The sequence below is a fragment of the Volvox carteri genome (assembly GCF_000143455.1).
Source record: "Volvox carteri f. nagariensis unplaced genomic scaffold VOLCAscaffold_26, whole genome shotgun sequence".
Lineage (NCBI taxonomy): Eukaryota > Viridiplantae > Chlorophyta > Chlorophyceae > Chlamydomonadales > Volvocaceae > Volvox > Volvox carteri.
The window spans coordinates 999190-1025917 of NW_003307569.1; the positions used below are offsets into that span (position 1 = coordinate 999190).

General features: G+C 54.1%; 3 protein-coding genes across 3 annotated transcripts; 2 read left to right on the top strand and 1 right to left on the bottom strand.

The window, feature by feature from the left end:
• Positions 1 to 573: 573 nt before the first annotated feature.
• mot40 (uncharacterized protein) lies at positions 574 to 11320 on the top strand (the record flags this gene model as incomplete). Its single annotated transcript, XM_002951833.1, has 20 exons — positions 574 to 647; positions 941 to 1080; positions 1629 to 1810; positions 1924 to 2074; positions 2174 to 2205; positions 2897 to 3044; positions 3466 to 3615; positions 3941 to 4071; positions 5051 to 5179; positions 5422 to 5501; positions 5743 to 5912; positions 6420 to 6535; positions 7030 to 7116; positions 7466 to 7558; positions 8127 to 8195; positions 8524 to 8650; positions 9210 to 9340; positions 9786 to 9883; positions 10336 to 10573; positions 10850 to 11320. The coding sequence occupies 20 exons, from the start codon at positions 574 to 576 to the stop codon at positions 11318 to 11320; spliced, it is 2817 nt and encodes a 938-aa protein (XP_002951879.1).
• A 1646-nt stretch (positions 11321 to 12966) lies between these two features.
• VOLCADRAFT_105293 (uncharacterized protein) lies at positions 12967 to 19067 on the top strand (the record flags this gene model as incomplete). Its single annotated transcript, XM_002951834.1, has 10 exons — positions 12967 to 13044; positions 13107 to 13200; positions 13702 to 13784; positions 14054 to 14159; positions 14704 to 14948; positions 15376 to 15474; positions 15850 to 16116; positions 16405 to 16480; positions 16911 to 17005; positions 17761 to 19067. 10 exons carry the CDS (start codon positions 12967 to 12969, stop codon positions 18367 to 18369), a joined length of 1752 nt encoding a protein of 583 aa, XP_002951880.1. The 3' UTR covers positions 18370 to 19067.
• A 1228-nt stretch (positions 19068 to 20295) lies between these two features.
• On the bottom strand, positions 20296 to 24658 carry VOLCADRAFT_81666 (uncharacterized protein). Its single transcript, XM_002951928.1, has 8 exons — positions 24380 to 24658; positions 24209 to 24297; positions 23775 to 23959; positions 23078 to 23212; positions 22261 to 22434; positions 21967 to 22076; positions 21405 to 21543; positions 20296 to 20771 (listed from the first exon to the last, which is right to left on the bottom strand). Exons 1-8 carry the CDS (start codon positions 24448 to 24450, stop codon positions 20703 to 20705), a joined length of 972 nt encoding a protein of 323 aa, XP_002951974.1. The 5' UTR covers positions 24451 to 24658; the 3' UTR covers positions 20296 to 20702.
• Between the last annotated feature and the right edge of the window lie 2070 nt (positions 24659 to 26728).

Here is a 26728-nt window from a genome sequence, read left to right on the forward strand (position 1 = left end):
ATCTTCCAAGCTTGTTACGTAAGCCGCCACAAATGGATTGACCTATATCAGCCAGGGACCTGATAAGCAACGGTTCCCCTCTGTGTCCAGGCCGCGACCTCAATGGGTCGCGGCATGCGTCGCGTCTCGTGCACACCTGCTCGCCACGCTCCCTACATAGTCGAGTTACTTCAGATACGACACGTCTTAAATTATCTTCCATATTCCTTTCAGCTCAGGAAATCGACTCGCTGCCGCAACGCACTGGGACAAGCAGTTTCCTTGTCCTGAGGTAATTCTATAATATTGTAAACGATGTAAGCTTGAAAATTTTCGATAGGTTATAACTAACAAGATTGGGCATCATTTAGTTCGCTGAGTGCCTTATAGCGCAATGAAACTTTCGTAACTGAGGAAGCCCTAATCTCTTTGCATATGCATTTGAGCTATCCATACTTCCAATATCTGCAATAGTTATCTTCATTTTTGCTTCGTGGTGGGACACACGACCCAACGACTTGTTGCTTACATGCAGCGGTGTCAACACGAAAGCACAACGTTTATGATTAAGGATCGCATCTAGCGTCTTATTAGATGGAGGGCGAGCGCGATGCCAATGCTGCCGGCCCATCAGGCAGTTTAGAGGCGGCATGGAAGCAGTTCGGACGGTGAGCGCGTGACTACCAGGGGGAAGAGTACAAACTATACAGAACCCAAATCACTATGAGGTCCCGTTGATATGAGGAGTCTTCTGTGGGCATCTCGAAAGCACGCCAGTCTGTAGGCAGCGGGTTTTCACACCTTCGGTTGCCGGGGCAGGCCTATGGCTGGGTCACACCGCTTTTTGGGGTGTGGATTACTGTTCCCAAGCACGTGCATTCTACATACGTAACGCCTCCATAATACCATAGGCTGTGCTATGTGAATGCTTTGGGCACATGGCATTGCCCCCATTACACAGAGACAACCCTGCCGGCAAGGCCCTGTTCAAGCTGTACAACAAGGACGCCGCGAAGCAGATTGGCAATTCGTACCACACGAGGAACAAACAGGTGCACGACAAGAAACTAGCCAGCGGCTGGACACCACCTCCTGTAACCGGTGAGTCCCCTCAGATATTTAACAAAGGAAATAAACACCACAGCGGATGGCAAGATGAGAATCCGGGGGGGACAACAGCGCGGAGCTGCCATTTGAAGGAGCACTGCAGAACGCGGAAGGCGGTTCCATTATCTTATCATCACTGCCATGATGCGCATCCTTAAGCCAGGTGACGCTTGAAGCAGGCTCGTGGCCCTCAGCCAGTTCTGCCCTGGGGGCCAACTGAGTTGCGCAGTCTTCGTGTATGGCTCCTGTTATCCAGGCCCTGCTGTGCTCCTGCCTGCAAGCTCTGCACTGCATCATGCGCTGCTGCGTCCCTTCATATCGGAGAAGATCGCTGCAATGAGGGCCCTGCTTAGCTGCGCACTGCCGCATGGTGATCCATTGCAAGAATTATGGGGATGTGCTCCCGTGGCCCTTTGCTGGGATAAGTCCTGGTTTGGGTTTTACATACGGCTGGGGCTTACATGGGACCTCATGTAGGTGCTTCCGCATGCTCACCATACCACGTTGAGCCCTATACGAACATGTACACGTCCGGCACGTAGTCGCTTGGGGTTTTGATTGGCAAGCTCTGGAACCCTACATCTACGTCCTGACTTGGTGCCACAGTAGCGGCCGTTGGCCGTCCATGGTTCTCCATAGTTCCTCCGGAGCTTTTACGGACCCCGGACCCCGCATTTGTGTGGAACTTATAACGTGTGTGCTTGTGTGTTACATGGTCGTGGGGGTGCGTACCCCGTACCTGCAAACCGCCCAATGCGAGCCGCGGGCTCAAGGCCTGCCAGGTCGCCTATAACTTGTAACACGAGAGTTGACTGCATTGTGCAAAATGTCGCATAGGACGTGCCGGGCATCGCATATGGGCTAGGGATTGCTCACCTTGTCGGCAGTCCTGGCCTACGGAACCCGTGCTTGAAGGTCTTCCTGGCCATCCTGTTCCCGTGCTCAGTGTTGCACCTCATGCGTAGATACATCTTAGTAATAAAGGAAGGTGCAGGAGCCCGTTCCTGCCCCCTTGCTCTGTATACATAGATACATTCTAGTAACAATGCACCAAGATGCATGTTGTCTTTCTGTTGCTTTCCCTCAGAACCACCCAAGTTGAAGGCGGAAAAGCCCCAGGTCAGTTTTGTGCGGTGGAAGTGGTCATGCGCAGCGACGGCTGGCGGCAAGAGAAAGAGGAAGAGCCGGATGAATTGCGGCCCCATGGTGTTTGTTAATGAAGAGCGTGCATGCGTGCATATGCATGCATACAGGGCATACAGGGCATTACCAAACACAGCTGTCCGGGCACTGCAGTCGCTGGGGCGTTTTTCATGCCATCCTAGGCAGCCCATTCTGCCACCCCTCTGTCTTGTCCGTATAAGATTGCCTGTCCAGCCTGATCCGACTGGGAAAGTGTAAGAAGGAATAACCTAAGCAGAGGCGCTAGGTGCGTATGAGCCTAGGCACAAAAACCACTTCAACGCGTGCGGGAATCCTCTTGGGAGGAATCCGGCTGGTTAGCTAGCTGGCTGAATGAAAATGAATTCCTTTGCCCGGGATAAGCGCATCATCTGTCCCCTAAGGTGACAGCTCATTTTGTGTCTAATTCCGGTCGCGTGACTGCACCGCCCCGGGCTTGTATTCGGCTTGCAGGATTTGGATCCGGACCTCAATCAGCCATCCAACAGTGAAGAAGAAAGCAATCCACATAAACCTCACATGGAGTCCTGCACTTTTTACCTCCTCTGGATTTACCCGTCTTGATCTCTCTTCATGGCTTGCCCGGGTCCATGCTGCTTTCCATGGGTAACTCCCAATGTGCACACAGGTGCAAGTCCCCAAGTTTCCGAAGCGGATAGAGTATGAGACCGCACGCATAAACTACATCTCGCGACGCCGGCCGTTTGAGGTGATCCGTCAGGAGATTGACGCAGAATACGAGAGGATGCGCGCCTCTCCGCAGGCGCCGCCTAACCGTAAGTACCCAGCAGCAGCAAGGCTACACGCCAGTATAATCGCTTTGTTGTATCCAGCCCTCCCGTCGGACTTCTTCCCTTCCCTAGACTTCTGTGAACACCTGGTAGCGGCATTGAAACAACCAAACCTCCTTGAAACTCGACTGGAGGAGCGAGTGAACTATTGGATGCGTTGCACAACCCGCCATCACTCAAATGGTGTGGATAAGCTTGCAGGTGACACGAGTTAACCTGCAAGGGCGCCGTATTTCCCAACACGTGTGTGCACAAGGCACATTCCGTAAGCTCCCCATATCCTACTTCACCGGCTCGGAAAACCACTGAGGCATCATAACAAACCCACGTAAGTCATATGATGCGTATATCCTGCACGTGATATCCATCCCCAGTTTGCTGCTCCGCCGGCCTCGTCGGACCGCAGGGCCTGTACTGGATGACAAGGAGAAGGCAAGGCTTGCGGAGCTCATGCGCTTCCGTGGCAAGGTGCCGGCGGTGACACCCGAGCAGTTAGCGGCGCAGTGCAAGGCAGGCGAGTGGCAGCTGCGGGTTGATCTGGGTCTCAAAAGATCCGGTATTCGTCTTGTATAGTGGTTCGGTGTGTTGCCGGTGCCCTATTACCTGTATTGATTTGGCAGCGGTAGGTGCCTGATGATGAGGATTGCCCTCTGAAGGGAGTTGAGTGGCCCCCTCTGATGAGTCTCATCATCTCAGTGCTTGGGATGGGCTCACTGCCCAGTCCCCTTCCAGGCAGAATCATTCAGTGTTTGAGTTTGCGTGACGTCGCATGCATGGGCCAAGCTGCCACAGTGTTGAACCCCAAAGCCAGCCGTAAACCGGCGCAACAGCTACATGCATACCCACTGGGCCCCATGGCCTCATGTTGCATGCTTTTGCAGCGCCTCGTAAGTCTGAGAAAGAGCAGCTGGAGGAGATGTTCGAGGAAATTGTTAAGGAAATCGAAGAGCGGCGGGAGTTCCTGCAGGCCTTGGAGTCTGCGGGGCGGTTGCGGTTGGACACGGTCCACATGGTAAGCCGTGTCTCGTACTCACCTATACTGCTCCTTCATATGCGGCGTTGCCCCTGCTTTAGAAGGACGCTGGGAGTCTTGCAGGCAAAGTTGTCAACCATGGTCAGCCACAGATGGCCGCAAGCTGTGCCATCCCTCGCATAACCCCTGTCATCCTTACCACTTTTGCGCATGTTGTGCCTATGTCCCATGCCGCCGCAGATTAGAGGAGAAATCGAGCAACGGGTTGCGGAGCTGCAAAAAGTGGATGCACTTCTTAAACAATACGGGGAGTCTTAGCAGCCACCCAGCGGCTACAGAAAGGCCAAGCACGTGCGGACTAAGAACGGTATCGAGCCCCTCGCCGAGGCTATATTGTGCAAATTTCCATGAAAGGCTCCCATGTAACTCATGACGCTTGCAGCATCGCAAGATATATTGTAACTCGTCGGCCAATAGGCCATGTTTTGGAGAGTGCAGCCATGCAACGGTTCTCATGAAAGCTGCATCCTTGGCTACAGTATGTAAGCAATCCGCAAGAAAACGGCAGACAAAGAGGAATCGACATGCTCGAGGCAGGTTTTTTGCTTTCAACTCGGAACGTTACTTTCGCAATAAGTGCCGTTCATGCTGTACAGTCACGGCATCTGTGAAGTGCTGATGGAATGCGCCTCGTTTCCTCAATCCTTTGGATGATACCTGCGTGATGTAAATTCGAAAATCCGTACAATGTACCTAATCTTTCCTCCAGCTGCATTCGTCTAGGTAACAATCTGTTGATACATATTTTATAGATTGCAACTTATATCTACACGGAATGGCCTAGCCGCCGGCCTTTTGTCCTACTGCCTAGTGCTGAACACGCTTTCCTGATTTTAGCAGACGGAATAGCCCCTAAACAATAGAAAATGTCTAGTGGAGATACTATTGCACCACCTTTTATCTCAATAGTTTCCGCCTTGTTCATGTAAGAACGTGTTGTTGCATTGCCAACTGGCAGGGCGCGGGAAGGACCACGCTTGACTGGCATGATTTTGTATCTCACAGCTTATCGGCTGCATCTATATTTGGAAAAATCCGAGATGCCCTCTACTTCCTGTTCCACCCTTTCCAGGTCAAGGGCAAGATGGTAAGTATGCCCATCACTGTTGAACTGCTGTCGCTTGCATTCGGCATTACGCATTGGAGGTTTTGTTTGCAGGGTTATGCTCCAATTCGCGATCCAACAGAGGATTTTTATATGCGCCGCATGTATGGTCGTATTGTGGTAAGGCGTGGGCACACCCTACCCCACCCCGTCTGACTTCGTCGACGGGCACACGGTCGTTTGTGACATCCCTTCATCAACCGGTGCTCTTGTCCTGCGTCCAGGACTGCTGGAATAGACCCATTTGCAGCGCCCCAAATGCTTGGGTTGACGTCATGGAGCGCAGGCGCGCCAAAGACACGACGTGAGTGGTGGAGCGGCCTCCGGAAGCCCCAACCCGTGTGCCATGTGCCATGGACGACAGCCGGATGGTCCAAAAATCTGCTAGGGGTACAATAACACCCTGCACACCCCAGGCTGGCGCTCACAACTTTTTCGCCTAGTAAACATGTGCCCAGTCTGCGCTTCCGCTGCATCGTTCGATGTGCGTTGGCCTGCCGCAAATACAAAATCGTTTGCGCTGTTTGGTGTTTTTCCATGCGCAGGGGCGTGGATTTTGCGCAGATTGTACCGACTGGTGGGCACACGAGATGCCTCAACCTGTCGTCGTACAATTACCTGGGCTTTGCTGCGTTTGATCCGTACTGCACTCCCCGTGTGGTGACCACGATTGAGGAGCTAGGTATCAGCTCCTGCAGCTCGCGCATCCATGCCGGTGCGTGTCACGCTTGTTTTTTTTAGACTTTGCGTTCCTCCTAGGTTTTTCTGTCAGCCCCACCTTTGATCCTCTTGGCGCGTGAACATCAGCTAGCTCGGCTGGCTGGACCGGTGTGGGGGTCGTCTAGCGAGAGGTACCTTGCGTAGCATGAGATTGGACCTTGTGTGGTCTGGGAATCGCGAATGCGGTGGTTGCCATTTCGCCATGTGCACGAGCATGTAGACACTGCATTTGGCCATTTGGTGCGGGCTCGGAGGAGCCTCTGCAAGGCCAAAGACACTAAGAATGACGCCATCTTGTCAGCAGCCTCGCATGTATCGCCAGGCCATGCCCTCCATGAGCCCTCGGGGTGGCCTCCTCACTCGCATGGACCCCTGGATCTCAGTCGTACCTGAAGATGTTGTGACGTCGTGTAGTCCCGGAGTAGCTGCGAGCAGGAGTAACGGGATGTGGCTTGAGCTGCAACGCTGGCTGATCGTCCGCCTTGCACCCCGCTCGCATCAGGCACGACCTCCGCACATACGGAGCTGGAGGAGCTGGTGGCGCAATATCTCGGGGTGGAGGATGCGATTACGTATGGGATGGGTTTTGCGACCAACTCCTCTACTATTCCCGCGCTGGTAAGCATAACAGCGCATCTCGGCGCTCCTTCATACAGATTGTCTACTATCCGCAGTTATCCTCGCCGCAGTCACCCATGACCCACCAGTTGGGTGCTGACGATGTTTCAGTGTTCTACACATCCACGTGAATGGTTGCGAGTCGTCTAGGTAATGATAAAGTGAAGGTCAAAATCAAACGGCCTTGACCGCAGGAACCAGTACTCCCGTACCCACTTTTCTTTCCCGCGCGATGTCTTGTGCACACAATAATGATTGTTCCTTTCCAGCACATGGATTTCTATTGAGGTGGCTATTTAGGTCGTTCTGCGTCCTCTTCGCTTAGTATGCACGCGCGCGCGGCGCCGCGTGTGTGCGTGCGTGTGTGTGTTACACCTCGATTGCGTTACCCAGAGAGGTCTAACGAGCCTATACGAGCCAGCGCCCCAAGGACCTAGGAGCCCAGATGATCTAGTATGCGTCTTTCCATCGTTTTTTTCCACGTCTGGATGCAGGTCGGAAAGGGTTGCCTTGTGATGTCGGATGCCCTGAACCACTCGTCTATCGTGGCGGGCATCCGAGCGAGCGGCGCCAAGGTCAAGGTGCGTCTGAGACACAGATGCACGAGGGGGGAGAAGTGGGGTTCCTCCTGGCGTGTGAATGTGTGGCTACTTTCCTGCCTGTGGGCTCGCATATCCGGTAGTAACGCGTTCGCGAGAGGGGGCTCATACGACGCGTGTCCTTATGGACGAATTGCGGGCTGAGCCGTAGCCTGTTCGTGGGTGGGCCGATACTTACAGCGCACATAATGGCAGCCACGCGGCATGTCGTGCCCTGTTTCCGGGCATCCTTACAATCGGGCATCCCTCATGGTCCAGCCTATGGGTGTTTCGGCCAGATACCGGCCCTAGAATGTCAGCGTTGTTGTTGCTTCTTGCCCTTTGTCGGCAGGTATTCCGCCACAACGACGCTGATCACCTGGAGAAGTTGCTGAGGCTCGCTATCGCCGAGGGCCAGCCCCGTTCCCATCGGCCCTGGAAGAAGGTAAAGCAGCTCTGAACAGATGTGTAATGGTACGAAGTGTGCCAAATGCAGTCACGCGGTTGGTTAATGTTACACAATGGCTCTATCAAGCGGCAATGGAACGGCAATCGAACGGCAATGGCCCCTGCCGGGCTGCACGCACACGTGCACACTGATCGGGTCTTTGGCAGGTAGCCGGGAAGAGAGGCCCGTGGCCTTACGTGCCGCACAAGAGACTCCGCGTCAGTCCATCCCGCAAAGCTGCATCAGCGGTAGACCCAGGTGCAGCATCGAGAAGCACAATCCAGCACTCCAAATCTTCATAATGGACCCATGCTGTAGCACGGCGCGTGTATGGCGGACTTATGCGGTTGCCTGACTCTTGTTAGTGAGCAGCTGCGAAGAAGCAGGTTGGGATGTAGCACCTGTGTCCCGAGCGAGTTTCGATCGCCGCGCAGGCTTGCTGGCCTTTCTTTTTGTCAGCATGAAGCATTCGTACATGCCCTTCCTACAACATAAGCCTTACGTTGTAGCTCGGTGGCCGTCCTGGTCCGCCTGTCCTCCCTGCGTCCTTTCGCGCGCACCGCAGGTGCTGGTGATTGTGGAGGGTGTGTACAGCATGGAGGGAGAGACGTGCAGGCTTAAGGAGATCGTGCAGGTGCGTTCGTTGACGCGGCACACTGATGTGTTTTTGTCCCCATCCCGGCAACCCCCTGGTGTAACCCCCCTTTGACCCGCTCCTGTGTATGGGCATGATCTGATCTGCAGCCTAAGCGTAAACGCAGTTGCTCTGCGTTCCGACGTGCAATCCTCCTCCATATCTTGCAACCAATGCCACACTTCGCTTCGTTTATCTTGAAGTTGTGTTGTCTGTAGGGGAGGGAACGATGCTGGCTTTCCCCTCAGCAAGTATTTTTTACAGTAAGCATGGAGACATGCTTACTCCACACTGTCACCGTCACTTTCGCCTCCCACCACCGCGGCAGGTCGCTAAGAAGTACAAGGCTTACACGTACCTGGATGAGGCGCACAGCATTGGTGCTCTTGGACCCACTGGTCGCGGCTGCTGCGAGCACTGGGGAGTTGACACACGGGACGTCGACATTATGATGGGTGCGTTCTCCGCCAACAACTTTAACCTTTTGTTCCTGGGTGGTTAGCGGGCCAGAAAGGTGAAAACGTTGAACGGGTTGAAGGCTCCAGGGCGGAGGAGGTGACAAGGACGGGGCTCCGGGCGAATGAAGAGGACCGAAAAGAGTACGCATATTCAGGGCTAAATGGATGGGGACGGGAAAAGGTCTGGAGCTTAGGGGCGCGGAGGCTCTGTGGTTGGGCCCAGAGGACCGGGCGGATGTCCTTGGTGCGCCTTGAAAGTGGCTTCGTTAGGACACGTACAGCTCACGGCCCTGGCACCCATGGCCATTGAGGCGGGATGCCGTCGGGGTCTGCTTCATTTCCAGGTCATCGACAAGGCCAGTGGCGTGGTTAGCTTGGCAACGGGTAGAAGCTAGTCCTGGCTCCAGCATGCGGATTTCCTTGTTGGAGGTTACGTCTTTGAATCTGCATACGCTTGCATATGGAGTTCAGGGGCAGGGCCAGGATTTCGTCGATGACTCGGTGCTTTCCTAAGAGGGTTTCTTCATGCCCTTTGCCGCTTTCTTGCCGTTTCCAGGCACCTTCACCAAGTCGTTTGGTTCCTGTGGCGGTTACATTGCCGGTCGCCGTGAAATCATCGACTACTTGCGGCGTCACTCACCCGCGCACCTGTACGCCTGCTCCATGGCGCCGGGCTGCGTGAAGCAGGTCAGGCTCTTGTTGCTCTTGTTAGCACTCGGGTGTCTGTCTCTCCAAGCCGTTACCCCAACAGTGTGGTTCAGGTGAAAGTGATGGTCCTCTGGCCGATTTGCCTGCTGGCAGTATTGCATCTTTCCGTACGGCCCTGGAGTGGGTTGGGTTCGAACCCAACCCCCATATATATACACAGTGTCGTTGACCTTGAAACCCATGTAAGCCTGGGTGATCAAAGTCAAGACCGGGTGAAACAAGCAATGTACGTGTCCAGCATTTAAAGACTTGCATGGTTTGCATGTTGATATCAAGCTCATGTCGGGCTTTATTGAGTTTTGGGCTGACCGGGGTGGTGTTGGTGGTGTGCATATACATAGTGTTGTTGTACCCCTTGTTGGGATCCTTGTCCGATACCGCACGTAAATCTCATTGGATTCTTGTTACCTGTTCCCCTGTTCAGGTCACCACTGCGCTGCAAGTAATCATGGGGTTGGACGGCACAGATCGCGGCAAGCGCAAGATTGAGCAGCTGCACGACAATGCTAACTATGTGCGGAGGTGAGGGATATGCAGGGTATATATATGTGCGTGTGGCGGTGGAGGTGTGGAATGGTGGAGGGGAGGGGAGGGGAGGGATTTGGGGGCTCTATGTAAGGTGTTACGCATTCTTTGGGGCTCCCGGTTGCAGTGTGGCTGCCTGGTTTGGCTGGATGGCTTGTTGGATGACTCGCTTTGTCATGCGCTCCTCGCCTGCCCGTGACTAGGCATGGAGTGTTAAAAAACACCTCCTCACCATGATCCATTTTCTGTTTTTCCTGGCTGTGGCTTAATCCTGGTGGCGTAATATGCGTAAATCGCCGTTTCCTGACGGACCGCGTTTCACCCACCATCCTTACATTCGACACCCACACATTCGTCTCGTCCGGTCAAAACACTTCTTCTGTGTTATTTTACCTCGCCGCCTGCCTACTCGCGGCCCGTGCCTCCGTCGTGCTGCTCCCGCTACGCAGCCGCCTGCTGACCATGGGCATGGACGTGCTCGGCTCCTGGGATTCGCCCGTCATGCCGATCATGACTTACAGCGCCGCCAAGATGGTGGCGCTGTCCCGTATGACCCTCGCTCGTAACATCGCCATGGTCATTGTGGGCTTCCCGGCGACGCCTGTGCTGCTGACGCGCACGCGGATCTGCATCTCAGCCGCACACACGCGCGAAGACCTGGACTGGGCACTGGAGCAGTTGGAAGAGGTAGGGGAAGGAGAAGGAGGAGCAAAGGAACGATGGCCACTGAAGAGGAAATATGTGTGCCATTCTGCGTCTGTGCGTGTTTCTGGCGGGGATATGCTCGCGTCTGCAGGGGCGTTCGAAATGCAGGCTACTTGGATCCCAAGAGCCGCGCAACCTTGAGCAGGCTTGCCCAATCCCCTGTCCTCTGTCCCGGTTTTCATTTCACGTATTCTCGTGCGGTATTTGTTTTCTTCCCCCTGTTCCTATCAAATTTGGATGTTGTTTGTTTTTCCGCAGGTCGCTGACCTCTGCATGCTCCGCTACCGTACCAAGGCCCTGTACGCCCTGGTGGAGTCCGAGCTCAAGGACCACGTCAGACGCCACTTCGGTCCGCAGCTGGCGGAGCGGGCCACGATCAAGGCGCTGGCGTCTGGCGAGCTCGACCTGCGCCGATCGCAGCTGGCAATTGAGAAAGACGGTGTTGGGTTGAAGCCCGCGTCTGGTCAGGACGCTGTCGGAGGCCATTTGCAGGGAGGAAAGCAGCCCCAGCCGCAGCCCCAGCCGGCTCCATCGGCAAAGCGGCAGCGCACAGGAACAGGTGGCGGCGGCAGCGGCAAGGTGTTGGAGGAGGATAGCCCCAAAAACGCCGGCGCCGTGGCTGCCGTCACGCTGTCACCACGCGGAACCCGTGGTCAGCGCAAGCCACTTGCGAACATGCAAGCGCACGCCAAGGCGTTTGTGCGGCCCGAGGTAGTGGTGACGAAGTGAAGCAGGCGGAAGAAAGGAGATGTGGAAGCACATGTGGCAGCAGCGGACATGCATGTTGGATGGAGAGTGTGTATATGGAGGGAGAGGGGGTACAGGTGCTACGTGTTTGCGGCGTGCGTGGATCTGGATTTCGGTCACTGCTGGTATAATGCTCAAAGTGACTATCTCGTGCATTACTTTAAGCTTTCATCCAGACAGAGGACGTACACAAGACGCGTTTCTCTTTCATTTCCCTTGGTGGCCTGTACGTTTGCAGACCTGTGCGTGTGTATGTCCATACAAAACTGGCTGCCGGCTGTTGGCAAGCCATGGGATGGGGGAGTTTGGGGGATTGCGACCGAAAACTTGACAGCCTTTGGCCATAAGACCGCCATGGATTCACCAGGCTTTCCCTGGTGTGCTTATCACTTGTGTAGCTATCGACGGTGGGGAACGATGCCTTGCTGGACCTCGGGAGGAAAAGGCGCTTGACTGTGATGGACAGAATTCGGGTGTCTGCATTTCTCTTACTTCAAGTTACTTGACTTCGGTTGACTAAAATTATTTTGCTCTTTTTAAAGTTATGTAGGCCTTGATGCGCATGTGATGTGCCGTATCTGGTGTGGGCCGCGAGAATGCGTCTTCGGATGTCTGTTGAACTCCACGCGCGGGCTGGCATGGGCGCAGGTGGCTGGGCCTAGGTCAAGTAGCCTCAAGGCGCGGTGATGCATGCTCCTGCATGACAGCAACTGCCCGCATGGCACAAAGACGGTGGCGGGCTTTGGGAAATAAGGGGAGCTTTGGACTAAGGGCTGAAACGTAGAAACGTTTCGTCATATCGATAAAGAGGCACGTTTTCCTAAAGTTCTGGTGATTTTGCGTGCGCACTTCTTGTGGCAAGCAGCACGTCCCGCTGCCTGGATACACGAAATTTACGTACCTGGCTGACGGCGTGGTAGCGAGAGCGTTGCTGAGAGGAGACCCAATGGGATGCCTGGACTGGACAGGATCGATTCGGGGCGCAGGCAGCCGAAGGCATGGAGTTCGTCACGGCGAAGACTTCGCAGGTAAAGAGGGTCTTTAAGATGGCCTCGTGTAAACAGGTGTCCCTGCTAAGTACTTCGCCACACTTAATACTGAGCTCGTGTGCAACGCCAGCGGCTGAAGCGGCAGCAGTATAGGTCCGTGCAGAGGTTTTCATCGAAAGAAACTGCAGCTCGTTGCTTTGATGAAGGCAGTCGAACCCTGGTTTCTTTATGTAACCCGCCTGGTTGTTCACAAGCTGTGGCGTTGCCCTGGCCGTCAAAAGTTAGTTTATACGTTGTGTGTCTTGGTGCATCATAATGGCGGGTGGCATTCGGGGACCTCAGTGCAGTTTAACGACCGGGATTGCTGTCGGCTACGGCAAGCTGTAACCCGCGTGGATGAGTAAAGCTCACATACGTCATACGGCGCCTAAGAATACATCTGTTAACTGTGTAAAAATGATAGTGTTGTGGCGCTAAACATTAGATAACGGAGCTCGAACAGATGAAAATCGAAAGCAGCCATTTTCGTCCTGACAAAATCCTTTACTCTGCCCTCTGATTTTACACCTGATACCAATCTTACACGCAATAAGCCTTCGTAGCAAGTGACCCACGGTTTATGACGACTTCACTTTTGGAATGAAATGCAAATGGCAGCTCAGAGGTCAAGGCGCAGCAAATGTGGTATTTGGCTACTGCGGGGATGATCCAAAGCTGGTAAGCTTGCCTGAACTCATGCCTTACCATGGACAAACTATAGTAACCCGCACGCTGCGCAGAGGGGCTATGTCCTGAGGGTACGGAAGCCTTCAGCACATGTGGCATCGGATGTTGACCGAATTCTCTGGGATGGCATCTTGCACAGTGCAAGTGGTGAGTCCCGGCTGGAGCGCGCGCGCGCAGTCGCGTGCACCAGAGCAGCCTAGGTCCTCTTGGCATGCCACTTAATCCTACAGTTCCCCTAGCTTGGTGACCGGATCCAAACCGGATTTAAGGCGACACTTACCACAGAATGTCACAGTTGAAACACGTCGGAGGCAGAGTAACGGACGTGACATGGAATCCACCATCGCCCCTATGATGTGCCCTTCCTGCCATGCGCCATATGACCCTAGCTATCGCCTCCAAGTTCAACTTCTCCGTGTTGCCAAGGCGATTCACAGTATTCACAGCGCCCAACACTGTGTGCAGAGCACGAAGGCGCTTAAGTTAGCCCTCCCTGCCGATGCGCCAACTGCCTAAGCCTAGTCTTTACCACTCCGAACCACTTCCAAAAAAAGTAAACTGAATCGAGTAAAATCGATTGTGACCTGGGCTAGGCAGTATCAGACACGAACCCCAGCCGACCCAGACACGTTACCTTGTGTTTCGCAGACACGTACGATATCCAGTACGAACTGGAGTACGTTGCCAACATAATGGCGCCGTTGCTGGGCCACGAATACGTGTTTCCCGGGGTAAGTACGGGAGGGCGACGAAAAAGGGCAAGAAACGGCGATCTTCGTGGATCTCCCAGCGACTAGCTCTTCCGCGTAACATGTTCTTTTAGCGTATCAGTAGCACGTATCCAGTGTTACCTTCCCTCGTTGTAATGAGTTGTGTACGTATTTACTATCATATGGCATGGGACACCGACACCGCTGGGTAGCCTTTTGAGGACATTTTGAGAGACACACTCACACAGTCATCCTGTTTAAGCCTGCATGGCAACTTTGCAACCCCCCAGGTACCTACCCCCTTGCCTCTGGAGCTCCGAGAGGTGCTGGGCTCTGGCGCCGGCAGTCACCTCCCCGCCCTCCTACTGCCGGACCACACGACTTTCCACTCAAAAGGTGTGCGATGTACCCACCATCATTGTTTTAAGGTTAGGATGTATCAGTGTAGATTGTACAAAATAATCCTGTGAATGCCTGCATTTTCTGTGTTAAGAATATTTAGCCATTATTGATAAACTCCGAAAATTCGACTATGCGTGGGGCATAAAGGTAGGGGGAATGACAATGACTGCTTATATAGCTTAAGGTTCTCGTTGTTTGATGCTGTATTATGAGACATTGTGCGTGTCTCTGGTGCTTCCCCCAGCCGGCCGGCCCAGCCCTCCCTTTCCCCATTTATGCAGTAACTCCTCTTTTCCTGTTCTGTCTTTGGCCGCTCCTAATGCCTCCAGCTTTCCAAGCGCTTTGCCCTAGGAGGCACTTTGACCCAAGCGTCCATACTTATTACGTGTGACTTCGTTCTTTGTCACGAGTTTAGCATCACGTCCTTTGCCCTCCTCCGAATGCTCTTCCTTTTCCTCTTCCTCCTGCTGCTGCTGCTGCTGCACCGTCTCCAATCAAACCACCACTCGAACATGTTATTGCGCCCACAATCGCGCAGCGGCTCCCGGCTACACCGCTGTGGGTCCGGCTATTTGCTTGGAGATCAAGCCCAAGTGGGGCCTAGATCCGCGACGACCACACAGCACACAAGCAACCGTGGTGGCAGCAGCAGCTGCAGTAGCAACAACAGTAGCAACAGAAGTACCAGCTGGCTGCTCAGGCCACCCTGCAGGAATCCACGCTTCGGATCTGCGGCGGCAATATCCCCGGTTTATGCTGCACATGCTGCACAAACATGTCACGGTGAGTGAGAGGGGAGTGAGCGATTGAGGGATTGAGCGACCATGCTACACAGTCCCCACCATCTATACAGTTGATTTTTGCTTCATGCCTACGATTTCCCACAATCACATCTATCCAACCATTTCCACGCCAAGTTCCTTACCAGTGCTGGGAGTGAGCAAGGCCCTTGCCACATACACGTCACACTCAACAGCACGCTAGCATAATATAATATAATATAATATAATATTATATTATATATTATATATTATATAATATATAATATATAATTATATATATAATATATAATTATATAATTATAATTATAATTATATATATTATATTATATATTATATAATATTATATTATATAATATAATATAATATAATATGATATAATATTAATAATTTATGCGTGTGTATATGTTTCCCACCCTCGGCCGCCCCAGGCCGGAGTGCCGATTAGCTCCTACAGCCCACTTGACTTGTTCTCCGGCGACTTAAGGCGCATGGAGGCGGCCCTGAGGTGCCTAATCAGGTCACCCAGTGTGAGTGACGGCGCGTGGGAATGATTTCAGCACCCTCGTCGTCATGACCGTCGTTACCGCCACCATCGCCATCCGTTCGGGCCTTTCAGGTCCACAGGTAGACTCAGATACTTATCGCCCCGGTCCCCGCCGTCCACCCGGGCTACATCATATCATATGTCGACATACAGTTCTTCTCTGCAACTTTGTCCTTCCTGCGACACGGCCCCCTTTGAGGCGTTGGCAGCTGGGGTTGCAAACAGGAACAGGTAGTGGTAATGTTACAGAATAGGTATAGGCTCCACCGTAGAGGGGGGGGGAAACCCATACCCAACAAGGCACAAGTGTCCACTCCCCGCCTTGCCCCCTGTACGGCCAACACCGCACGCCCCGCAGAACAATTTGACTGTGTTCAGGGATGGCGTCACAGTTTACGGTGCAATGTGTATGAAGGGCCAGGCCTCTGGAGACGGAGGCGTCGCCAGCCGACAGCCTCGTGACGGCACTCGACTCCACCACCAGCAGCGGCACCAGCAGGAGTGCCACCAGCAGCAACACAAGCAGCACCAGCAACAACACCACCACCAGCAGCAGGAGTGCCACCAGCATGGCAGCCACCACATGACCGCACTCGAGCAGCTTGTTGCTGACCTCCAGGGCTTTGTAAGCGAAGACGAGGACCACCGCAAGGGTGTTCACAGCCATGATGCCGCCAAAGACAACACAGCACCCGTTTGCAACTCAGTTGGCCAGCATCAGCAAACACTCCTCGTCCCGGCGCATAATACTGCAGCAGCGGCATCACCGATGGCAACAGTAACAACAACAACAACAATAACAACAGCGATAACAGCAGCCGCAACCGCAACAGCAGCAAGGACAGCAACAGTAACGGCAGCAGTAGCGGCAGCGGCAATCACAACCCGGCGAGCCCCAACAGCTTTAATGCAGGCCGATGGCGACGACCTAGGTCATGAGGTCCTGGAGGTCCTGGTGCGGCTGACGGCACTTGCTCTGAAACAGGAGGGTAAGTGCGAGCGAGCGCACGTCTTGTGCTGTTTCTTGATACATACTGAGGTCTAAAAGGTGATATTACGATTACGTCGCGTTTTGGTGACAAGTATGTTTCGTGTTGTAAATTTTTTTATCCGTTTATCGTAGTCAAGGCTGGTGTGTAAGGTTCAGGAGTGTTAATGTATGTATACGTGGTGCGTATATGGGCCCGTTGCGGTTCATTGCCCGGTGGGTGCCTTCAAGGGCCTTCAGAGAACCTTCGTATGGCCTTGGGAGCTGGTCCACAAGAACATAAAAAGCGCGGGACAAACTGGACCGGCGTGGGAAGGGAAAACCTCGCCATCTCCAGCAGCAGCCTCATATCTTCCGATATCTTCTGCCCGGCCTGGAAAACCCAAATCCCACAACCCTCTAAACCCCAACCCGAACTCTTTGTGTGACAGGGTTGCTGGATAGGCTTCTCGCAGTGCAGGCGCTGGACCGCATTGGGCCCGAGGGGGCCCTCAGGCTGTACGACCAGCTTCTCCGGGAGCTGCAGGTGTGTTCGTACAATCCGTACAGCCGTGAGCAGAGATCGGTCGGCTAGTACTCAGTACGCCGTTGTAGGAGTGCGTGTGCCTGGCAGGTGCAGACAGCCACGGACGCCGCCGTGGTCGCCTGTATGTCTGTATGTTGCGCTGTGCCATGTGTGGCGGCCAGAGCTGCGGCCTTCTTTCCGTCTCTCTCCACAACCTTCCTTTTCCCGTGGTGTTCCTGGCCTGACCTGGCCTGAGCCTGTAACGCGGCACATTCTTTCAAGGCGCAAAGACGACGCAAACATTACATTTTTCGAGCAATAGCCTCCGCTAATCCAGAATTTGATCAATGCTGACCTGAGCGGCACTGGGATGGTTCCCACCAGCAATAGCCTCCTTTACATCCCAAGGACTTCATCCCAACTCTCTCTCTCTATGGCCCTTTCGAGTATTATCAATTAGACAAACACTCTCCCATCGTAAACACCCTGCATAATATACATCCCCTGTGGCGGCCACATGATGGACCTCAACGCAGACCGAGGCCGCCTCCGCTGTGCATGGCGCAGCAGCACCAGGAGCTGCAGCAAAGCGGGTATTATCAGGCATCAATGATAGTAGCAGCAGCAGCGGCGACGACGGCAGCCGCGAGGGCAACAGCGGAGCTGGCGGTGGTCGCCTAAACGCGGTGGAGGTGGCGGAAATGACGGAGGCGCCGCCTCCGCGGTCAGAGCTGCTTGCCGCTCTTCGCCATTACCTCATGTCGGCAACCGCCAAGGACTGCGGCATTATGGTGACGCTGCAAAGGGCTGTTCCAACGGCAGAAGCGCTGACACTAGAACCTGCCGCACTAGCACCAGCATCAGCATCAGCAGGGGTGGCAACACCAGTAGCTGGAGCAAACATAGAAAAGGAAGATGGGGGGGATGGAACCTGTGATTTGCAGCACAATGGTAGCATGCAGGAGCAGCAGCAGCAGCTGCTGGGACAGACGTTACCGGAGGAGCCGCTGGGATCAGCCGTAACCAACGGCAGTGCAGCATCAGTGGTGCATAACACACCACGGTCTGATACTACCGCAGCTCCAGCCGTTTCAGCAGCAGCAGCGTCGCCGGCAGCAGGAGGAGGAAGCAGCGCACAAGCAACGAGCGCCGCGAGCGCAGGGGCGGCAGGTAGTGAGATGGTGCAGCAGCCCAGGGTTCGTGTGTTGGAGGACCCGCAGAGTGGCGCCACCTACCTGGTGAAAGTAGCGTTCGTGGATTTAGACGTGAAGGCGGTGGCCAAGATTCCCCGGCACGTGGACCTGGAGAGGGCGCTGGTGACGTGCGCTGTGGAGAACCGGAGCCTGCTTCTGACGATGGCTCAGCAGGCGGGCTGGACAGTGTAAGTGCGCGAGTGGGTGAGTGAGGGATGATCCTAACTCGTCCAGGAGTGTGACCTGCCATCCGCTTTCATGCCACGGTATAGTCCCCGTGGTCGTGGTGGAACTGGACCGATAGTATGTTATATTCGTGTGGTTGGGTCTATCTGTCGGGGTCGGGGAGTGGAGAGAAGTGGTAGTGACAAGAGGGAGAGATGTGGACGCTATGATGATGGCGAAGACGGAGAGGATGGCGATGGGGAGCGGCTCTGGTGTTTCATTTTTCGGCGTTTGGGTGTTTTGGTGTTCTTGCATAAGAAGAAAGATGGGAAGGATTCGCGGGTCAAGACCCCGGAAAAGGCACACACGAGGGCATGAGAGTACCAGGTCGACAGCACGTCAAATGTGAAGTGACTTCTTTATGGCGTGGAACGAACAATTGAGCCAATAATGTCGCACGTGGCCCCAAAACAACACAACATAAAATGGTGATGTTCAACTTGGGAAGTGACCGCGACTTTTGACCGTACTAGTCCGTGATGTACAGATATATGTATGTACTGCTTCGTTTCCTGTCAGCAGCAACGGTAACTACGCCACGTGCTTGTGCCGGTGTGAGCTCAACACGGAGCTATATACCGGACGTGTTGACTGTTTGCCTGTATATAGATCCTTAGTCTTTGCTGACCCGCTATTAATATATGGGCATACCATCTACAACACACTGCTATCAGTTTCGCCGGAACTCAACATTTCCTGTGGTGCATGCCGTCGCACCTCGTCCCTCTTGGATTTCTGTGGTGTGAGATGGGCTACTTCCGTTACCGTTACCGTTGTTCCCGTGAATGGATCTCACGTGAGCATCGTGATTCATAATCATCATGTATATACATTTATGGTTACGAAGATGTCTTGGTGGCAGGTGGCTAACAGTGGTACCAATGCATTTGGGTAGAGCTCCCCCTCTGTGACCTCCATCCTGCTGAGCCCCGAACGAAGGCCGTGGCCCCGGTAGGGCCTCCCCTTCCTTGAACGCGATGCTGCTGGGCAGGGGAGTGACTCTGGTTGTCGTGGGGGCGTTCGGGCCGTGGCGCTGTCCTGTCGTATGTTGTTGGACAGTTTTGTCGTACGCTGTAGACCTGTTCAGTTGTACAACTGAGATGGTCAGGCGCTGCGCGACATCACCACCATACACCGCAGACGAACAGCCCCCGACTACAGGGGAAAGGCCTGCACCATGAGAGGGGACCCCAACCGGCGACAATCCCAACCGTGAAACGTATAGCGCAATAACTGCATGTGTACAATATGCATCGTCGTTTCGTTTGCATATTCCAAGTGATCCAGTGACGAGGATCCGAATCAATTTAACCCTGCATGCGACCCCTGAGCAGCTTCATAACTTGTGCGATGTCAGCTGGATGGACTTGGTGGAGCCCCTTCCCGGCCGGTACTTTGCGTGCGATTATATGTTTGTATTTCCTGCTTGTGTTGATCATGGGTTGGGGTTTCAGTTTGGGGATTTCAACTTGCTTAGCACCTTGCGCAACCTATAAGAGTCCTCTTGTCGCCCCACCAGGTGATTCGCGCCGGTAATGTGTATGACACCTTGCTTGATGTACGGTCCTGCAACCAAAAGAACCCAGCTGTCTCGTACCCAACGTATTGCTAATGTCTCTGCTAATGCCAGCCATCTGACTGTCACGATCAGCGTATTTTTTCTTGTTATTGCGCAACCCTGTATCGAACATTTCTGCATACCTGCTACTTCCCATCGCGCCTGTGGCAAAGCCATGCACTCCAGATTCTGTTTTCGGAGATCAAAGAGGAAAGGAAAACAGAAACCCTAAGACCAAGGCAAGCAGCTGCCTTAGTCCCTGTACTACCACTGGGGCAGCGAGGCCGCACTGGAATAGACACGGTAGGTACTAAGGTGCGCAGAATGGCCATGCAGGACAAGCGGCGTGCTTCATCTACTAACCAACTACCCACGCAACTGGTGAGGAAGAAGTCACCACCAAGTGATCCAGGTGAGGATCCATCACAACCAACGCAAGCATATGCAGTACCAATGAACTAACCACCACCAGTCATTAACCACCAGATAACCCTCAGGAACAGGCATGCATGTTCATCAACGTCTTATCGGTTTCCGATTGGAAAAACAGCTCAGGTCCGGTAACGTCTGCGACTTATGACTTCAAACCTCCATGAGGGTACTAAGGGTGCAATGAGCACAGTGTACAGGAGCCGATGTACCAGTCGCGTCACAATGTGGTGTCGCGGTGTAACACAAGCTCGAGCGCTCGGGCTCCCCCTGCCTGCCATCCCGCCTGCAAGCTGTCCAATCACGGAGGTCCCTAGTCGAAGCCCACACTCCCGAGCCAGCCTGACACATCGTTGCGGCCCAGCGCGATGCAATAATGCTCCTGCGATAATAAACCGACACACCGAAGGCGATCGGGATTGAGGCAGTGAGGTGGAGGAGGTAGAAGGCAGATCAGCTGAGAGGACATGGAAGAGGCCAATGTATCATGTGCCGCTCTCACATGCTTCAGACATCGATGTTCCAAGACTGTATTCCACGGTTCAGGATTCCACGCTACAGCTTTGTTGCTACACCTCCTCCTCTTAACCCAAACAGCCAAACGGAACCCCTTCCGCCGGGCACTCACCTGAGCAGTCCTGTCCATTCCGGATACGCCGGATATTGGCTTTTTCAATTTATAACTCAAAACCCACCCAGACCTACCTATCTAACCACCTATTTCGCCCAACCCGCCCAACTCCACATCCTCATGGCCACTTCTTCCTTTCCAGGCCTGTGTCTATTACAGCGACATGCGATGTGCCCTTTTGCTCGGCATAGAAACTTGGCAGCTCGCTGCAACAACATCAACATCCTCACCACGTCTCAACGCCGCCCACCCAAACTCTACAGCTAACACTGCCTACGTCCTCACTCTGCGCCACAACAATGACATTTAACCCCCTGCAGCCCTCCTTAGCTTTTACGGACGTCCCCCATACTGGTGCAGAACTTGAAATTTGTAACAACCCACCTGGATCATGTGCCACTCCTCCAGCTCGTCAAATATCTCCAGTCGCTCCACTCGGGCCTTATCCTGACTCTCCAAGAAGGTACGGTAAAGGGTGTCCATGTCCCGGGCGTCCGCCCAGGCCCAACCCCCATCCATGAGCCTGCATGGATCCAAAGGGATTTGCTTTCAAAATCCATGATCCAGCTTTGTTACGCAGAAGGAAGACAGGATCTAAGGTCCAGGGAGGCTACATTACGCAGAACTCCGATCTCCCCTCTCGTCACATCCTTCTCCTTTGCATACTGACTCACAAGGATCGTATCGCGTCCCGATATCTGACTTCGCGTAGCGGCTAAGTCCTTACGCAGCTTAGCAGCAACCCACGCTCCCACGCGTGTACCTTCCCATCCTGCCAAACCCACACATCAATTGTACACCCATACACCCACACCCACATCCACACACATCTCTCCTATGCACGGCTCAGTTCGTGGATATGCGCACACACACATGTACACACATGTACACAAGATACTAAAACACACAGACAAGCACACATGCACGTATATAGATCTCCACGCACCGGGCGCAATGTGCGGCCAGAGAGGGTGTGGCGGGCAGACCCCGCAGCGGACACCCGCGCATCTCCAAATTGGACACCATCTGGCGACCGAACGCGTCGTCGGGCCGGATCTGAAAGGAAAGTTGCACGAGGATGGGCTTTGGGTTGTTGACTTCTGAGCTGATGACGCTTCGGTTTTAGGTGCACGGCTAACAAGCATCCATTCAAACACATGTAAACCTATGGCCTAGGCTATCAAGTCCAAATCACACCCACCCACCGACCTCCTGTCGCAGCCACCACCCAGCCACCCACCTGTTCGTAGATGGCGATGACGGCGTTAGGAAAGGTGTGAGCCGCCCAGCTCACAACCGCAGCCGAGTGCAGGGGCTCCATGTAAACCAACACACATTCGGACAGAATGTAGGTGGGCGATCTGCGGAAGGTGTGTGGGGGGTGCGGGTGCGGGGTGACAGAGGGGCAAGGGCGCTGATGTTACAGTGCTGATGGTTAGAGTTGCGGTGGTGGTGGTTGTGGTGCCGTTTGCGGTACCAGTGCAGTGGCAGTCTGGTCATCGTGGTGGTAGCGAGGAGCGGGTTTAGCTTAGGGTTGAGCTGGTAAGCCCTGCCGGGCCCTCCGTCCCTTATGTCTCCAAACTCTCCAAACCTAAACCGACCCGTCAATCCCAACCTAATGACTTGCAACCCCCATCCAGCCCAATCCAACGGACCAACTAAAACCGACGAACAGCCTGACCGAGCGCACCCGATACGACCAAACCGCAACCCGTGTAACCCCAGAACCCCAGGCCAACCACCCCAATTCGCATCTTTGAGGGCCACAGAGAGAAAGGAAAGAGAGAGAAAGAGAGAGAGAGGCCGCCTCGTGCGACCTGCCTGGTGTCCCAGCCTGCTTGCTGCACCGCTGCCGCCAGTCCGTCCTGGTTCCTAAGATCCACAGGGAGCAGAGTGTAGTGGGAGCTGACTACCCGACCACCCGCTGCGTCAACAACCAAATCGTCCCCGGTTGACGTCGCCGTCGGCAACCCCACGGTCGCCGCAGCCGCCGTCGACCCGGATACCGCTGCCGTGCCATCATCGCGATGTGCTACACCCCTCGCCGCCGTGCCCACTGCCGCTGCGGCGGCGCCGGCGGCGGCGTCAGCCGCCGCCGCCGGGGCTGCCGCCGTCGTTGCCATGGTTGTCGTGGTGAGGGCGTTACGGAGGGCGGGTTCCTTGGCAATGGTGGCGGCCTTGCGCTGGGTCACCTACACTGGTGTGAGGTGTGTATGTGTGTGTGTTGGGGGGTTACGGGGAGAGGGCTCAGGGTAAAAGACAAACGAACTCAGGCCGTGTGGGGCAGGGGGGTGAAGAGGACTTTTCTATCATCGATGATGATGATGATGCGATCAAGTGTTAGGGAGACACATGCCTAAGTCTCCGTTGGAGGGCCATATGGTGGGGAGAAGGGGGGGGAAGGGGGAAGGGAGAGGATCACGGAATGGGAAATCTCAAGCGTGACGCTGCGCATAGGAAATCTGCTAAGGTGGGGAGGAAGAGGAAAGAGACTTGCAAGAGTGATCGGGAGTAATCAACTCGGCATCATCCGGGGGAAAGAGGAGTGGAAGGAGTGGCGAAAGAGAGACCATAACCCCCATTGCCTCCCTTCCAACCCTGACCGCTGATTCGGCCTTTGGCAAGCCGAGTAGAGCACCGGGGTTGCTTGCAAGCCTACATGCCCTACAACGTACGTAATACCCATGCACAAAGCCCACACAAACGCACCGCCGCTTTAAAGAAACCTACACTGTACGGCGTACAAAATCGTACCTCCTTGAAGTCCACCTCCAAGCATTTATACGGTGCTCGTCCCAGGTCCCGGTGGAGCTGAAACCACGTCGTGTCGAAACCCGCGCCCAGCACCAGGACCTGTGGTTGTTGGCTCGCGGTGGCGGCAGCAGCTGCAAGAAAGCGGTTGAGAAGCTGTCGGAGGGCCGCGTGTCGGCTGTAGTACCCTGCCCCGGGGGTTGTAGAGGGGAGGAAAGCCGTGCGGATGCGGTACAGAGGAGGAACGAGGGGTTTTAATGTTGCTCGTGAACGAGGGGTGAAGATCCGAACGCCAGCTGACAGAGGGACGTGACGGGGTGGTGGTGTATGGCAGTCAGGCGGCGAGGGGGTTTCGCGATCGTTCGGTCAATTTAAGACACGGGATTGAATCCCCTAGGGCGAGGAGCTACGCATGGGACTCGCCGCCCAGGACTTACCCCGGTTTATCAAAGGCGAGCGCCGAGAGGCACGCCTTACAAAGTACTGTATGAACTCGTCCTTGAAGTAGCCTGCCTTGGCGCAGGACCTGTAGACAAATTGGGGCGGGCAGGGTGGAGCATAACCCTACACCATGCATTGGATTGAACTAGCACCTGTGCAAGGCGTACATTTTACTGATCTGGGCATCGTCGTTTGTCCCCTGCACGCTGGCATCGCTTCCCTCCAGCGAACGCAGCATGCTGGTCGTGGACTTCACAGTGTTCCCAGCTTCTAATTTGAGCGTTAATTGCAGATCATAATCAATGGCATGTAATCTTAATTAGGGATTACCGACTTTAATTGGCCTAGAGTCCGCAAGAAGTCGAGTGTCGGGGATAGGACCATATCCTTTCAATCGCAGAGCAAATTATAACACAGTTATACAACGCGTTAAGCGTGATGTGTCGAAATCATTGTTTTCCGTTCTATATGCGTACCAACACCGGTCATAGGTCCGAGTAATTAAATGCGGTACGAATGTGACAATTTATTGATTTTCCATACAGTTGTTCCATTAACTCACTTAAAACATAACCAGCAGACATAGATGCGCCATATTGGACTGCCAACTGTGTAAGGCATGCGTGCTGTGCGTGGTGCGCACGGTACGTCAGGCTTGAAGTGTGCAAGCCTTCCTTTCATTTGAGTCTGTTGTGAACATTCGTGTAGTTATTGTTCAATCGGTCAGAGCTTCGGTATCTTGTTGCTACGACAAGGATCTGTACGACACTATTTATATCTGTGTGTGACAGAGGAAGACTTCTTCAGCTGTGTAACGGTATGTGCGAAAGATGCTCGAGTAAACGACTCCGAAGCGGTAAGCATTAGGGTTATCAGCTCAGGATAACGACGATGCTTCTTTGTCTCGCATGACTGGATGCCCATGATATCGGCCAAAGGAAAGGTCTTTAACAGACACGTCCCGGATGCTTACAGAAACAAGGCTCCTCAGACAAGGCTGTGGCCGAAAATTATGCAACAGTTTAAATGGGTAATATTAACCAGCAGCGTCTGACAGCCGATCGATCACCTTGGACCTATGTAAGCCAGCTGCTATGAAGCGACGCCTCGAAAACATGTGAGGCCATGCGCCTGTAATTGAGCGCGGTTGCGACTCAAACAGCATGGGGCCAACAAGGCACAACAAAGCACGAGTCCACGCAATTCTTGTAAAACATTCTTGTAACCCGAACTTGAACGACCAACTGTCCGCCAAGGCTCAGATCCCGAAAGCCATGCGACCTGCGAAATTCTCCCTAGCAATTGAAAAACCGTCCAACGTCCTGTTCGGCGCGCCATCTACAACTCGATGATCACCTTACCCACGTGCTCGCCGCCCAACATGTAATCTACGGCGTCCGCCACGCCCTCCAATCCCTGCGGGTTCGGGTGCAGAATCAACAGCGGCAGCGAACCACAACAGGAGCAATAACAACAGCTCAAGCGAACCACCGAGTAACAAAACAGGACCCTCAAGACCAGCGGGCGCAAGATACCGCGATAAACAGTAATAAAACAGGAGCTAGAACGGCAGAACCTATGACAGCGGGACCAAATCAGCACCAGTAGGTATTGCGAATGCTTTGCTGCAGGTGTTGCTGTAAGAACTGATGCAGCAGCGACAACACAAGCTATATGCATAAGGCATTAGCGATCTCACACAAGCGCAACTTTTCTTTACGCGCACGCCTACCTGCAACCAACGACGTACCGCCAAGCGTACGCGACACCTACGACAGTCCACGTACATATGTACAACGATTCCCTTACCCGGCGGCCGTGGCCTTGATCGGTGAGCACTCTCAGCTGGCCCCTACGTGCCATATCGAACACTCGGCGGCGACATTTGATGATGGCCTTGAGATCCTTCGGTCCGGTCCAGGAGAGGGAAAGGAAGGGGGAATCACACCCGAAGTTTAAAGGGGCGAGGGAGGGGAGGAAGGGGCGGTTGGGATCCCTGACGATGAGGGGAAGGAGGGCTGAGAGCGAGGGAGTGGGCGCGAGGGAGGAGACGAACCGGAGGGCGGGAAAGAGGGGGCGACGAGGGATTATTTAAAGGGGATTATTTGCAAAGTCAAGGGAAAGGGGAAGAGGAGGGTACGACGAAGCACAGACGATCGACATGAAGAAGAGAACATAAACGCGGTGAGGGGAAGAGGGGAAGAGGGGTTGGGAGAAGGCAGGTGGAAAAGAGCGAGGGTGAGGGAAAGCTTGGAAGAGGGAGGGAATTGGGAGGGGGGAATGAGAAGGGAACGGGGGGCTTCCAGCATTGCCACAAGGCACAGAAAAGGTGGAGGAGGGAAGCAATGGCGGGAAACAATACAGACGTTTTAAACTTACAGTTGGTTGCTTTGCGGTTAGGAGGGTAGTGCTAAGCAGTTAGCGGTTAGGCACCAGCATTCTGGCGCCCTGGCCTCGACATCTTACACTTACATCTTTTCCGTACAACGCCGTACCTTGGGCCAAATCTGACCGAT